Raw genomic sequence first — 16,714 nt, forward strand, 5'->3', positions numbered from 1 at the left:
TGTGTCTACACTGAAGAGTTAAGTCCGGTGTGAACAAAGGCCAAAATAACAAACAAAACAAGCTAAGTCAGGAAAGGAGGTGCTACCTAAAACCCTATGTGAAACAAAAAAACAAAAAAAAGACACACGCTACACCTAACTCCCTAACTGAAATGAACAGGAGAAAGCAGCTCAAGAAAATAGTAAGGCAGCTCACTCCTTCTGTTTCAGTGTCTATTTACAAGTGAACTAATTTACACACTATATACAAAAACTCAGTAAATCTCAGGGGCCACACACGGGTAACACAAGGTTTGGAAGCCAGGGTCAGGTCTGCTGCTGTCAGGCGCTGCCGCCGACAACTGCTGATGAGGCATCTTTTAAAAACAGCCACATGATCAGGGGACCAATCAGCCGCCGCCAGTTCTCCAATCAGGAAGGACCTGTAGATTCTTAAAAACTTAAGCTGTCACCTGGAGAGAATGGACAGACTGTTCCCTATTTGTGAAGGACTGATAGAAAAGTTTAACATAACTAATTGTCTGTCCTGAATCAGTCTCATTAACATTATTATGTTCAAATAATTGTATCATCCAGTGTTTTCAGTGTGGGAGAAAGTACTCAGGGCCTTCAAGTTACACACTATGAAAGGCAGAGACAAGTTTAATGTTCAGAAACCTAAAGTATGTATCAGCAGCAGAATGGAGCTAAAAATAAATGTTTGTTTCAGTTCTATGAAGCTTTGAGTATTTTGGATCAGTAGCACTGCTGTGTTTGTTGCATCATATTGCTGTAATTGTTTATATGCTTTATATATTCTGAGCTAAGTTGATCTATAGTGTTACATCCAGGGCTCGCAAAATCGCTAGCCCGACGTCCCGGGGCTAGCGATTTTTCCAGTCGGGCTACCAAAATCTATCTCTGCCCTGCCCGTCGGACTATCGTAGGAAGGAAAAATATATGTCAATGCTTTTGCATTCTTTCAGAAATGTAGCTGGGTAATTATGTCATTGGCATCGGTGAGCCACTGTCAATATGTGACATTGAAATCGCGTTTGAATTTGCGCTTGTTTTTTGCTTTCACTTTGCAATCGCACGAACTGTGTATAGAGAGCGACAGCACTGATTGGTGAGTGATGATAATTTGCGCACCAATTCCTCTGACATCGTCTTATCAATCGTTAGCTTACTATGCAAACATGACAAGTGAAATCTCCCGCAGCTTAAACATGTGAGAGGTTGATCGCAGAGAATCGCTGAGCGTTATGTGAGTGTGTGTGTAAAAGCAGCAGGATATATATTTTAGTTCTGCTGAGCCAAATAAGACAGGTCAGGGTGAAGAAGTGACAGCCAAAGAAAAGCTTACCACAAAACGGAAAAGTTATGACAAATCAGACTATAAGGCAAAAAGAAAGTGCAGCTTTATGGTTTCATGGACAAAAGAATTTCTGTGGCTGCAATATGACGAGCTAAATAACCAGGGCTGCACATAAGTGGTCCGCAGGTGCGCATTCGCTGTCAAAATAAAAAACACGCACAAGATAAGAAGTTGCAACGCGTTTGTGTACATAAGATTTTCTTGAGGAGGACAGACATTTGTTTAGAACTCTTAAAGATGTCGAAGAAGCTCCTTTAAGCAGTTACTTTGGTGTTCCTCCACCTCCAAAGAGGTGGAGGAACACCACCTCACCACCTCCTGCAACCACTTTTCTCGGAAAAGTGGTTGCAGGAGGTGAGCTGGCTTCAAACAAATGATGAACGCACAGAGATGTGGTGCAGAATGTGGCGTTAAAATCCCACTCTAGCGGACAAAAACAGCCTTTTATATGGACGCAAAAGCGCATTGCAACTTCTTATCTGGTGCGCGTCTTTTATTTTGACAGCGAATGCGCAAGTGCGGACCACTTATATGCACCCGTGTAAATAACATAATGTTCTGTCGGGTGTGTTGTTGGTTTTCCCTCGAGTCAACAAGCGCCTTTGTTACTGGGACCAGTAATTTTAAGAATTAGAACCCATGAGAAATGCAAGAAATGCATTATTGCTCAGTCTGCAATATCTTTCCCAGAACATACACCAATTGCAAATAACATACTAAAAATAAACCTGAAAAATCTGTTTAAAACAGCGTGCTATGTTGCAAAGAGTGAACTACCACTTGCAAAATTTAGCAGTCTTTGCAAACTTCAAAAAGCAAATGGTCTTGGTTCCACTTGCCTCTTACCCGTGACTTCAGTGGAAATTTCAAATTCAGGATCTGACACAGACTGATTCATGTTCTACACAGTTCTTACAAGTTCATAGAAATTTCTGTTCAATTAGAACCAAGAATTTGAGTTGATGATTGTAATTTTTATACAATGTTGTAATTTGTGTTTCAACAATTTTTTGATTGATGTTTTGTTTCCGTTACAATATTATACTTTAATGTATAATATTGTAACGGAAACAAAACAGGAAACAAAACATCAATCAAAAAATTGCTCTTTTTTATTCGGGCTACTTAAATTTATTTTGGGCTACCAAAAACTGAAGAGTCCCTGCCCGAAGGGCTACCAGGGATTTTGAAATTTTGCGAGCCCTGAAGTTACATCAAATTCTTTAAGGATGTTATGTGTTTGTATACTTTCTGGCCAGTTTGACACATTTAGTAGAAGTCAGCCTGTTTAACGCTCTGATATCTATTCAGTAGGGCTGCACGATTAATCGTTAGAAAATCGCGTTCTCAATTCATACTTATGTGCGATCTCATTTCCAAATGACAACGATTAAAAAAAAAAAAAAAAAACGACGACGACGATTGTACCGCATTTTGATCCGGGACATAATCTGCATGAAAACAAGTGCTCACTCTTCCTGTTCAACAAATGACAAGGGCGGAGCCTTATACCATGTGATACAGAGGCTGGCTGCTAAAATTGGCAGGGAAAAACAACGGAGAGCACGTCAGGGATGACGAGAAAGTGACTGGAGAAAATCCGTCCCGGTCAACCACCCAAACATCAATAACGAGAACCTTATACAGCGCTTCCCTATACCCGTCGAACTCCCGCAGGCACAAAGAAATTACGGAGGCTGTTACTTATCACCTGACCAAAGATATGGCTCCATCAACACTGTGCAAAACGAGGGATTTAGGAAAACGATCAACACCCTAGACAAACGCTACACAGTGCCGTCCCGCAACTATTTTTCTATCGTTGCACTACCTGCTCTATACACGCAGTGTCGAGCAACGGTGGAGACGCAATTTCAAGCAGTACAACGTTTTGCGGCAACGACAAAATGTGAGACATTTGTTGTTTTTATGTTTATTTATTGTTTTTATGTTCAGTCTCAACTGTTACAAAGTTGATGTGCAGTTAATAAGTGCAATAAATATTTATACTGGGAAAGAAAATCGTGAGAGAATCGTGATCTCAATTCTAAGCAAAAAAATCGTGATTCTCATTTTATGCAGAATCGTGCAGCCCTACTATTCAGTATGACTTAAAGCAGTAATGACATGGTCTGATTTTCTCCCCCAATAAAGGAATATTTAATATACCAGTCTACTCTTCATTTTATCAAAAACGTTTATCACAGCCTGTAAGAAATTTGTACCCATATTTGTAAGTATTCAGACAGATTTAGTAATGCCAACATATTAAAAAAACAATATTTGTCTCTTAGGTATAAAACATCTAACACATTGCTGTGTACATGCTCGAATTTATGTGAAACTATAAAGTGATAGGAAATATAAATAAATGCAACTTAAATCTTTATTGAAGCTCACTATTTGAAACTTAATTCAAGCTCACTGCTTTAACAAAACATAATTAATATAATTAATATAATATTGGCCATATTATGTTTACGTTACCAAAGTCTGGAATGAAAATCGCATTATTGAAGAAATCTTGATCACTGCAGAAAAAATGTTTATTGTATGATCAATTCTGAGTTCAGCTGATGATATTGTTGTTTCAGTGTGTGCTGATAAAATATGATCTTTGCTGTTGTTCTTCTGGACCCTCTGTCTCATACTGGGAGTAATGGACAATTCGGTTATCAAAGGCAAGCACAAGAGACTGTTCCAGCTGTTATCTTTTGCGGCCAGGAAGAATATCCTGCTCCCCTGGGGCAGGCCAACAATCCCAATGAATATATAACTCGTATGCTCAACTTCACCTTGGACTCTTTCCACAGAACCTGGGACCCATATCTGAAATACGTTGGACCTGTACGGTCATGCTCCTTGTTACGGGGCTTTCCCAAACTGAATTAATTTGCCTGAATATTGGTCTTATTGGTTTTTTTGATTCCTTGTGGGGTTGTGGTTTACCTCAACTGCCTTGTATGTGCCTCAGAACTTTGTATTGCTCTGTTTTGTTCTGTTCTGGTTCTTGTGTACCCAAAAAATATTTTTTTAAAATGATCTTTGTATTTTCTTGTAACTTCTGTGGTTTTTGTTTGTGAATGTAGATTCTGTATGTATGGAGGAGCCCAGGATGGAAATGATAAAGCTGCTGTTAACAACCAGCTGTGCACACAGTTTCAATAACAGTGTAACTGAGATATTTTTCTCACCTCCTGTGTTGAAGTCATTGTTTCCTCTGTAGTGGCTGAGCTGAGTCCAAATGGCTGAAACTGTTCCTCTGCTGCTCCACCAGACTCTTCTCCTCCTGTTACTCAGCTGGGACACAAAAAGTATAGATGTGTATTTTATCCCTGACAAGAAGAAGCAGAGCAAATAAACATTACTATATATATATATATATATATATATATAATCATTATTATATCATAATAATCTAACAATAACTATAATATTGGCCATATTATATTTACATTACCACAGTGAGATGATTTTAGTCTCATGAACAACATTAGCTAATTGTTATTTACTAACTAATCTTGAAATGACTGTTGACAGAAATGAAGCCCAACAATCATGTTTTACAGTCCTGTGGTCTCAGCCTCAGATACTCAACTAATCAAAGTGATGTCATGACAAAAATGAATGACCAACAAAACATTTTTCTCCTTCATTTCTGTCAAACAAAGCTGTATGTAACGTTTCTCGCGGTTAGTATCATGGTTGCTAGGCAACCTGAACAGCGCGACGAAGGCTAGACCGTCCCATTTCACAAGCCTCTCACTTCCGCACTTCTCCTACCTATAGTACGCACGTAGTACGCGTACTTCAAGCGTGCAGACCCTGAATTTGGACACAGCTCGGGAGTCCGGTGCCCCCGGCTAGCTATCGAGCTAGTGGCTAACAGATGTCTCCGAAAACGTCGGAGCGCTTTTGAAAATATGTGGTGTCTTGATAAACTGAGCAGATATTTGAGGTTTACACAGCTACATTCTCGCCTGAAAATATGTTAAACGTTTATTTTGTGACCCAGAAAGAATAATAAGAGTAATATTAAAACTAACTAGCTGCCGCCATTGTTGGAAACTGAGCTGGGGGGCGCTATGAATTGTGGGACACAGCTTCTTCTTCTTCTTCTTCTTCTTCTGTGTTTAACGGCAGCTGGCATCCTTGTACATGCAGTGCTGCCATCTTGTGTTTCAGTCCGTTATTACACTCTTAAATCCTGCTACTTATTCCTGCGTCTTTTGTGATCTTACAAAGCTTCAAACGACCCGTCGACTATTAAATCAGTCGTCGATGATTTTGATAGTCGACGTAATCGTGACTAGTTGACTAATCGTGGCAGCCCTACACCCTGTATATATGGACTTCCATAGATCAACAAAGAAGGAGTCCCACTCAGACTCATTGGAAGCAACATAAACTCAGCCACCTACAACATTTCCAAGCACTAGAGCAGGGCGATATGGCCAAAAATATTTATCACGATATAGATTTGAAAATTTGCAATAACAATATAACTGACGATATAATTGATGCGAGACAAAATACAACTCCACAACTTTACTAGCACAACCCCCACCCCCCTACCCCCATCCATTTATTTTCACTTAAACAAGCAGCTGTTTTTTTATGTGCATTAAAAGCTATATAAAAATTTAACAGTGCAAATGCAAATTTCTTGCTGAAAGTTTAACCAAAAAACATTTCCAGTAGAAATGTGCTGACATGTATAATATCCACTGAAGTTAAAAAGGAGTGCTTTGCAACATTAAACTGCAGTGTGGCAAATAAAAAAGTCAAATTTGTATTTTTCGGACCATAAGGTGCACGGGATTATAAGACACATTAAGCGAAACAAAGCAGTCAGATAAATCAAACTTTATTCAACTCATTCTTCTTGCTTCCTCTACTTCTGTACCATTGATGCGATTGCATTTGTCTCTAACCATCAGGAACCTTCACGTTAACTTTTATCGAGTGGAAAATAGTTAGGGTTTATCCTCCAGCTTCACTGTTTATGTTATGCTAACATAGCTGTGTTGCTAGCGATCACGTAGCACAACATTATGGTCGTGTCCAAATTCATGGGCTGCATCCTCCTGAGGCCGCATTTGTAGACCGATTACGTCACAGCGACACGCCGAAGGCTGTCCAGATTCGTAGACTCCTCCGAATGCAGCCGACAAATGCGTCCTCCTTTTCCCCGAATTTGAAGGATGGGTCGGGTGTGTCCTTCGTGGCCCACCATATCCCAGAATTCATAGCGCGGCCCAACCAAACTCCAGTTTCCAACAATGGCGGCCGCTACTAAGTTTTAAAATTACTCTTACTAATCTTTCTGGGTCACAAAATAAACTTTAAACATATTTTCAGGCAAGAAAGTAGCTGTGTGAACATCAAATATCTGCTCGGTTTATCAAGATATCGCATATTTGCAAAAGTGCTTCAACGTTTTCGGAGACGTTTGTTACCCACCAGCTCGATAGCTCGCCGGGAGCTCAAGGGTTACTGATGCGGCCGAGAACGGCACAACTCCCAGCACATCATTTTCAGATCACCGCTGAGTTTCGCTACTCAGGTTAAACGTAATATATAAGTCACTTAGACAACCTAAAAATGTTATTGTTGGGAATTTTTATTTATTTTTTTAAGTAATTAGCTGAAGTGTATTTTATTTATGTTAGTTCTTTTTTAACTTCCATTCACTTCCGCTTATCCTTTTCAGGGTCGCGGGGGGCGCTGGAGCCTATCCCAGCTGTCATAGGGCGAGAGGCAGGGTACACCCTGGACAGGTCGCCAGTCTGTCGCAGGGCCAACACACAGAGACAGACAACCATTCACACTGTCATTCACTCGCACATTCACACCTAGTGGCAATTTGGATTATCCAATTAACCTATCCCCACAAGCTGCATGTCTTTGGACGGTGGGAGGAAGCCGGAGTACCCGGAGGGAACCCACACAAACACGGGGAGAACATGCAAACTCCACACAGAAAGACCCCGGCCTGATGGTGGAATTGAACTCAGGACCTTCTTGCTGTGCGGCAACAGTGCTAACCACCGTGCCACCGTGCTGCCTTAACCTATCCCCACAAGCTGCATGTCTTTGGACGGTGGGAGGAAGCCGGAGTAACCTGATCACCACCACAGTCTCTCCACCGGCCATGGGTCATGTACAGACATGTAAATAGACTCTTTTAGAGACAGAACCCCACAAAGCAGCTGAAACAGACTCAGTATCTCCATCACAGTGGATCACAATATGAAGCACTTTAAAGTGGCTGCTGCTGAAAACTTCAACTATAGAAAGACAACTGAATAAAACACCTAAATTCACTCTTTGTTAAACATTTATTTCATAGAATGAACAAATGCAATTATAGTCGGGTTTACCTGTGAAAAAAAGCTTTAAACCTTCAAATATTCAAGTGAGTAAAAATATCTGATCAATGACAAGTGGAAAGAACTTCTGCCGTTGATATGCAAAACTAAATAAAATCCAACAATCAATCCACAACATGATTAAAAACATTCTTCTTCTCCCAAATCACCAAGAGCTGCACATTAACCACCACAATACATTTTTATTCTCTGTGCTTTCAAATATGAACACTGTTTACTTTCATCTGTTTCATTAGTTTTTGTTAACATCTTCCTGTGCATCACTTTACAGCAGTCAGACTCATTAAAATGAGACTTTGTAGGAGTTCACTTCCTCTCACGTGTTCATCCACAGCAGCTGGACAATAAAGTTATTGTGACCCTGATACTGCAGCAGATCGCTCTGATTTCCTGTTATCACTTCAAATAGAAATGAGGCTGTAGAGGTTTGGTGCATGCAGAAAAACAGCTGCAGGGACAATGAAAAGACTTTTCTGCTCCAACTTCTCCCAGCATGCTGAGCTAATGATTAGTTGGCGTTTTTCTCCAAACACTCTCTCACTCTTCTCTCAACGTGTTCACAATAAACTGTGAACAGACACCGAGGAGAGCAGCAGAAGACCTCATTCAGGAGCTAAACTCAACATGAACTGAACTCACAGTAAAGTTAGCTCGGTGCTTACCTTTAGATGAGCCCACAAACCGAGAGAAACTCCGCGATGAAGCTGGAACTCTTTCCAAACACAGGAAACAGATCAGGGAGCAGAGACCCACGTGGTTCACGCTGATCTCAGCTACGATCCAGGAGACAAGGGTGGGCAGATCGATGCAGATATCGATCAGGACGTTGGTAGTGGTATATGATCGATACTTTAGTTTGTTTCTCTCCTCTAAGTTCACTACTTTACTCCCGTTTCGTGAAAAAGCAGCTCTCTCTGCTCGACTTCTTCCCTGCACACACGCTTTGCTCCTTCTTCCTGCTCTGCTGTGATTCGTTACTTTGCGGTCACGTGACGCAGCTGTGCTTCGCCAGTAGGTGAGGTACGTCCTATTTCTTTCTATTAATCTTTTTTCCTGGCCTCGACGAAAACTTCATCACTGGTAGGAGAATTGCTAAGGACTCAGTAGAAGAGAAGAGCGGTGCTGAGAATTTGAACAGTCTTACTATTGTCTCTCCTAAACAATAGGTGAAACTACAATGTGCAGAAGATGGACTACAAAATGTGCATCTTGTGTTCTAACTGCTGTTTTATTGTCATTTAAATGCGAAGAGCTTCTGGAAAATAATATGAAAAGGTTATACAAAGGTTAGAATTTTAAAGAAGGAATGGTCATTTGACATTAAACGGCTAAAAAGAGACACTGTATCAGTTTGTTACTTAAAGTCATGAACACCAGTATTTCTACTGCATGTTTTTTTTTTTTTGTTTAAAGTGCCACGTGCGTGACCTCAGTATGACCTGAATTTTGAACAGAAAAAGAAAGGTCATATATTATTGAGTTTAGTTATCCATAAAATCATCACATTCAATGTAAGATTAAGGTTAACTATTGAACTATTCTAAAGTAAAGGCTTTAAAACCAAGTTGACGCTGAAAGTTTTAACATCACTAATATCACATAACTTTGCAGACATGTGGCCAACAGTAATGTTTTATTGTTCTTCGCTATTAAACATTTGCACATAAATAGTGGTGGCGGTAATGCACCAATCAGTACCAATAAAATTTAAGAAGAAGAAGAAGACGTTTTTGGATACAAATTGTAAACTCACTGTCTGACCCATACTCCGGAACAGTAGGAGGCGGTAATGCTCCTTTACGTTGGTTGCCAACCGCCGTTAAAAACAACGAAGAAGAAGAAGAAACAGAAGTAGGGGGGCGGAGCAAAGTGTTTGTGCAGGAGAGGAGTCGAGCAGAGAGAGCTGCTTTTTCACGAAACGGGAGTAAAGTAGTGAAGTTAGAGGAGAGAAACAAACTAAAGTATCGATCATATACCACTACCAACGTCCTGATCGATATCTGCATCGATCTGCCCACCCTTGTCTCCTGGATCGTAGCTGCGATCAGCGTGAACCACGTGGGTCTCTGCTCCCTGATCTGTTTCCTGTGTTTGGAAAGAGTTCCAGCTTCATCACGGAGTTTCTCTCGGTTTGTGGGCTCATCTAAAGGTAAGCACCGAGCTAACTTTACTGTGAGTTCAGTTCATGTTGAGTTTAGCTCCTGAATGAGGTCTTCTGCTGCTCTCCTCGGTGTCTGTTCACAGTTTATTGTGAACACGTTGAGAGAAGAGTGAGAGAGTGTTTGCACAGGAAGATGTTAACAAAAACTAATGAAACCGAGATGAAAGTAAACAGTGTTCATATTTGAAAGCACAGAGAATAAAAATATATATATGTGTTGGTTAATGTGCAGCTCTATATATCTATCTATATCTATGATCAATAGATGGATAGATCTCATAGGTATTGTTGTCACTGAGGAGTGTAGTAATGTTTATTTGCTCTGCTTCTTCTTGTCAGGGATAAAATACATATCTATACTTTTTGTGTCCCAGCTGAGTAACAGGAGGAGAAGAGTCTGGTGGAGCAGCAGAGGAACAGTTTCAGCCATTTGGACTCAGCTCAGCCACTACAGAGGAAACAATGACTTCAAAACAAAAGGTGAGAACAATATCTCAGTTACACTGTTATTGAAACTGTGTGCACAGCTGGTTGTTAACAGCATGTTCAGCCCCTATTCTAGGTGTTTAGAGATGCACATAAGATTCTGAGGAGAGAGAAGCAAGTACCCGCCCTGGTTCCCAAGCCAAACGGCCAAAACCAGTTATGAGTAAAAACAAAGAAGTGATTTTTATTTAATGTCAGGAAGCATAGCTCCAGGGTGAACCCAGGCCAAACTAATACACAAAACCAACTAAGTCCCGCCAGAGGAAACTTAACTAAACCCTAAGGGGAAAAAACAAACAAACAGATGACAATAGCTACTCGCTTCCAAGCTCAGAAACAGGAGAAAAACAATTCAAAAGAAAAGGTAGCATACCCCTTCAGCTTCAACCTATAGATGCAGAAGCACTGAACATATACACATGATTGGTGGCTCTAAGAGAGCATGCTTACATACATATAATAACAAATAATAACACAAGAATTTGGAATCCAGGGCCAGGTCAGAGTCTGCTGTCAAATCTGATCACTCTCGCACTTCCTCGCTTCTCTCCCTCTCTCCCGGCAGTTGTCAGTGCGGCTTTTTGAACCCAGTCACATGATCAATGGTCCAATTAGCAGCCCACTACTTTTCATTAGTGGAAGGACCTGCAGAGATTCTTATCACACTGTAAAGAAACACAACACAGCAGCTAACACAGACTACGTATGGCCATAACACCCCCCCCCCTCCCCCCTTCCCAAGATCAAAACATCTCCTTTGTAGATGTTTTGACAGTTAGGAATAAAAAACTTCGAGACAGTGCATCCGCTAGTACATTCTCTGTAACCTTTTAATGCCGAATTTCCAGATTGAAATCTTGCACCAAGATAGACCATCTCATAAGTCTTTGGTTCGAATTCTGCATTCACATTAGGAACACGGGGCGACCGTGGCTCAGGGGCTTGGGAAGCGTATCTGTAACCGGAAGGTCGCCGGTTCGATCCCCGGGCTCTCTGTCCTGGTTGTTGTGTCCTTGGGCAAGACACTTTACCCTACCGCCTACTGGTGTTGGCCAGAGGGGCCGATGGCGCAATATGGCAGCCTCGCCTCTGTCAGTCTGCCCCAGGGCAGCTGTGGCTACAACCGTATCTTGCTTCCACCAGTGTGTGAATGCGAGAGTGAATGAATAGTGGCATTGTAAAGCACGTTGGGTGCCTTGAAAAGCGCTATATAAATCCAATCCATTATTATTATTATTGTGGTCGGTATAAACATCGACAAATCACAGGCGAGGGGCTGGAACCAACATACACCTGAAAATGCTGCAACGCAAACAGCAAGGAAAGGGCTTCTTTTTCAATCGTGCTGTACCTTTGCTGATGAACATTGAATTTCTTTGAGAAATAGCCGATTGGGTGATCCACAACTTGTTGATCTTCCTGTAAGAATATGGTACCTGCCCTGTTGGCACTGGCATCTACCTCTAATTTGAAAGGACGTGCAAAATCAGGGGCAGCCAGCACTGGCAAACTGCAAGCAGAGTTTTGACAGCCTGGAATGCACTCTATTGCAGAGGACCACACAAAAGGTTTTAACACACTAGTGAGGGGTGCAACTACTTCTGCGAAGTTTTGGCAGAAACCTTAGTAATAACCCACCATGCCGAGAAAACGATGGAGCTCAGGCCGGGTACGGGGTGGGGGCAGGAAAATTCAGTATGGCTTGGATTTTTGCCAAAATAGGGTGTACTTGTCCCCACCCCACCTGTTTCCCTAGATACGTCACAGTGGCTATGCCAAACTCACACTTGGAAACATTGAGGGTGAGGTGTGCCCCTTCCAAGCGACGAAAAACATCAGTGAGCATTTCCGTATGCTCTGACCAAGTGTCTGAGTAGACAATAATATCTAGATACATCTAGATACACTTCACAATTGCTCAGGTTTAGTTTTTTCCTAGGTTCCCCCATACATACAGAATCTACAGTCACAAACAAAAAACACCGAAGTTACAAGAAAATACAAAGATCATATATACAGTGGGGCAAAAAAGTATTTAGTCAGCCACCGATTGTGCAAGTTCCCCCACTTAAAATGATGACAGAGGTCAGTAATTTGCACCAGAGGTACACTTCAACTGTGAGAGATAGAATGTGAAAAAAAAATCCATGAATTCACATGGTAGGATTTGTAAAGAATTTATTCGTAAATCAGGGTGGAAAATAAGTATTTGGTCACCTCAAACAAGGAAAATCCCTGGCTCTCACAGACCTGTAACGTCTTCTGTAAGAAGCTTTTCTGTCCCCCACTCGTTACCTGTATGAATGGCACCTGTTTGACCTCATCATCTGTATAAAAGACACCTGTCCACAGCCTCAACCAGTCAGACTCCAAACTCCGCCATGGCCAAGACCAAAGAGCTTTCGAAGGACACCAGGAAAAGAATTGTAGACCTGCACCAGACTGGGAAGAGTGAATCTACAATAGGCAAGCAGCTTGGTGTGAAAAAATCAACTGTGGGAGCAATCATCAGAAAATGGAAGACATACAAGACCACTGATAATCTCCCTCGATCTGGGGCTCCACGCAAGATCTCATCCCGTGGGGTCAAAATGATCATGAGAACGGTGAGCAAAGATCCCAGAACCACACGGGGGGACCTGGTGAATGACCTGCAGAGAGCTGGGACCAAAGTAACAAAGGTCACCATCAGTAACACACTACAACGGCAGGGAATCAAATCCCGCAGTGCCAGACGTGTTCCGCTGCTGAAGCCAGTGCATGTCCAGGCCCGTCTGAAGTTTGTCAGAGAGCACATGGATGATACAGCAGAGGATTGGGAGAATGTCATGTGGTCAGATGAAACCAAAGTAGAACTTTTTGGTATAAACTCAACTCGTCGTGTTTGGAGGAAGAAGAATACTGAGTTGCATCCCAAGAACACCATACCTACTGTGAAGCATGGGGGTGGAAACATCATGCTATGGGGCTGTTTTTCTGCCAAGGGGACAGGACGACTGATCCGTGTTAAGGACAGAATGAATGGGGCCAAGTATCGTGAGATTTTGAGCCAAAACCTCCTTCCATCAGTGAGAACTTTGAAGATGAAACGAGGCTGGGTCTTCCAACATGACAATGATCCAAAACACACCGCCCGGGCAACAAAGGAGTGGCTCCGTAAGAAGCATTTGAAAGTCCTGGAGTGGCCTAGCCAGTCTCCAGACCTCAACCCCATAGAAAATCTGTGGCGGGAGTTGAAAGTCCGTGTTGCTCGGCGACAGCCCCAAAACATCACTGCTCTTGAGAAGATCTGCATGGAGGAATGGGCCAAAATACCAGCTACTGTGTGTGCAAACCTGGTAAAGACCTATAGTAAACGTTTGACCTCTGTTATTGCCAACAAAGGTTATGTTACAAAGTATTGAGTTGTATTTTTGTTATTGACCAAATACTTATTTTCCACCCTGATTTACGAATAAATTCTTTACAAATCCTACCATGTGAATTCATGGATTTTTTTTTCACATTCTGTCTCTCACAGTTGAAGTGTACCTCTGGTGCAAATTACTGACCTCTGTCATCATTTTAAGTGGGGGAACTTGCACAATCGGTGGCTGACTAAATACTTTTTTGCCCCACTGTATATATATTTTTAAACTTTTATTTAACTTTTTTCCCCAACAAATACAAGACTGGTTCACGTCCAAAATAATAATACTGCACAGCACTAGAGTATTACAACATTATGTCCTTAATTATTGTCCATTAGGGTCGAGTTTACAAGTTACTCCCAGTGCTTCCAGTGGTTTCTTCCATTTGTCCAGAAAACTTCGGGAGCTCCCATCAATGTAATGTCCCAAACTGATCAGAGTCATAACATCACTGATGAGCGACTTCCATAGAGAAATGGAGGGAGGCTCAGCCCCCACCCATCTCAACATAATACTTTTCCTGGCCAACATTAACAGTGACTGAATTACATGCTCATGTTGTACCAGTGAAACAGGGATATATCCCAATAAGCACATTAATGGGTGTTCTGTCACCTGCTGACCAATGGCTGTACTAATATTGGCACAGACCTCTTTCCAAAATGACTGAATAATAGCACATTCCCACAAGCAATGGAATCTAGTGCCCACTCTGACCTTACACTTGAGACAATTTGGAGATGTTCCCATATTATACTTACTATAAATATATGGAGAAATATAAAGTTGTGCAAACTTTTGTACTGCAGTTCTTTAAATCGGTTGCAAACAGAGATTTTAGATGGAAGGAGCAGGATTTTGTCCCATGCTTGTGTATCTATTTTACATTTAAGCAATGTCCCCCAAGATTTTCTCAACCATGCCAGTTTATCCACAATTAGGGCATAAATCTCTGAATAAAACTTTGATACAAAATGTTTACGTTCCCTATTATCTAGAAAGAATTTCTCCAACCGAAAATGATTTAGCATTTTTTTAACACATAATTTCTCAATTGCAAATACTTATAAAACTCCGTCTTTTACATAGAATACTGGGACTTCAAGGATTCAAATGATTTAAACTCACCATGTTTAAAGAGGACATAAAACCTCTTTACACCTACTTTATGCCATCCCACAAAGCTCGACCCTATGTTTTGCAGTAGAAGGTAATGGATTATTTATAAACGTTGACAAAATATTAAATGGAAGACTACTGTTAAAAAGTTTTCTCAGTTTTCCCCACGTCCATATAGCATTATATATTAGTGGGTTATACTTTATTACGTGAGGTAAATCATTTAAATGTTTCCCTAAAAAGTTAACAGGTGAGGATGGTTTACATAATACTTCCTCAATATTTAGCCATGGCAGATCAGAATATTCATGTATCCAGGCAGAAAGAAACCTCGCTTGTATTGAGAGAACATAATTTTCTATGTTTGGCACTCCCCATCCGCCCAGATCTTTCAGTAACTGTAGTGTCTCCAATTTAATTTTGGGTTTTCTTCCTGCCCAAATGAAATCCACCATAGCCTTGTTAATTGTTTATATATAATAGTTATATAGTTATATATAATAGTTTAATATCTTCTGATTTCAAAATTACAAACACCATGCCTATATAATATAGTATTTCGGTAGGATTACCATCTTAATGAGATTTATTCTTCCCAAAAATGATATTGGAAGTGACCTCCATCTTGTCAGCATCTCTTGAAGATCTTGAACCATTCCATTAATATTTTCTCTATATAAGTGACCAACATTTGTTGTAACTTTAACTCCCAAATATACAAAACCTGATGGTGCCCAGTGAAAAGGTTTAACATATAAAGGTTCAGTGTCCTTTCCACAACAAAGAGTCATTATAACAGATTTATCAAAATTTACCTTGTATCCAGATATAAGACCAAAGTCCTTGATACACCTAGTAAGAACAGGTAGAGAGTTAGCAGGGTCAGGCAGTGTCAGAAGAATATCGTCTGCATAGAGCAGGATTTTATGTTGTCTATCCCCAATTTTAACTCCAGGAACACTTGGATTTTGTCTAATGGCCATGGCCAAAGGCTCAATGGCCAAAGCAAATAATAGTGGTGACAATCGACTACCTTATGCTGTACCACTGCTCAATGTATTTGGGGAGGATAGCAAGCCGTTAGTTAACACTGATGCTATTGGTGATTTGTATATAATTTTGATCCACCCCAAAAAGTTTTTTCCAAACCCAAATCTTCTCTCATAATATAGACGTCAAGTATTGTAAGAATTCCTCCCCTTAATAAAGCCTGTCTGGTCAGCATGCACAATAGAGCACATTACTTTTTCTAGCCTAAGAGCCAGTATCTTTGAAAGTATCTTATTATCAACACCAAGAAGGCTAATAGGCCTGTAAGATGAGCACAACTCCGGGTTTTTATCTTTTTTAGCTATCAATGTTATATTAGCCTGGTACATAGATTCTGGGAGTTTCAATTCTTCAAATGCTTTATTAAAAACCCTTAATAATAAACTATTTAACTTCACTTTCATTACCTTAAAAAATTCTACTGGGAGGCCATCTGCCCCAGGACATTTCCCTGACTGGAGTGCAGATATTGCTTTGTCCACCTCCATCAATGTGATGGGTGACTCCAGCAGGCTAACCTGAGCTGAGGGAATACTAAGTCGTTTAGAAAAAAGCCTGAGTTAAGCCATGTTATATCCATCTCAGACTGATATAAGTTTGTATAGAATTCTCTAAAGCACTAATCTGACGGTTTGCTACTTGCCTTTCACCATTCACATCCACAATAGCTTTGATAAAAGAACTTGATGAAGTATTCCTTGCAAGACAAGCCAAAAAGCGGTTAGGCTTATTAGCTGAT

At 40.8% G+C, this 16,714-nt stretch overlaps 1 protein-coding gene across 7 annotated transcripts in view; it reads right to left on the minus strand.

Annotated features, from left to right (window-relative positions):
* LOC146511895 (uncharacterized) overlaps nt 1–16,714 on the minus strand; it is a 61,410-nt gene that overhangs the window by 20,733 nt on the left and 23,963 nt on the right. For 4 of the 7 annotated variants that reach the window (XR_014875914.1, XM_085171682.1, XM_085171686.1 and 1 more), the window contains exons 1-2: nt 8,412–8,531; nt 4,552–4,657 (exon numbers count right to left, since the gene is read on the minus strand). Coding sequence is in view for 6 of the 7 variants with exons in the window: in XM_085171682.1 (XP_085027808.1) it covers nt 4,552–4,569 (18 nt within the window). In the remaining variant the exon portion in view is untranslated. Of the gene's footprint in view, nt 1–4,551; nt 4,693–8,411; nt 8,532–16,714 lie in introns of those variants that run through there. The other 3 variants (XM_085171683.1, XM_085171684.1, XM_085171685.1) reach the window with 3 other exon arrangements.

The sequence above is a fragment of the Neolamprologus multifasciatus genome, chromosome 9 (genome assembly GCF_963576455.1).
Source record: "Neolamprologus multifasciatus chromosome 9, fNeoMul1.2, whole genome shotgun sequence".
In the NCBI taxonomy this organism is placed as follows: domain Eukaryota; kingdom Metazoa; phylum Chordata; class Actinopteri; order Cichliformes; family Cichlidae; genus Neolamprologus; species Neolamprologus multifasciatus.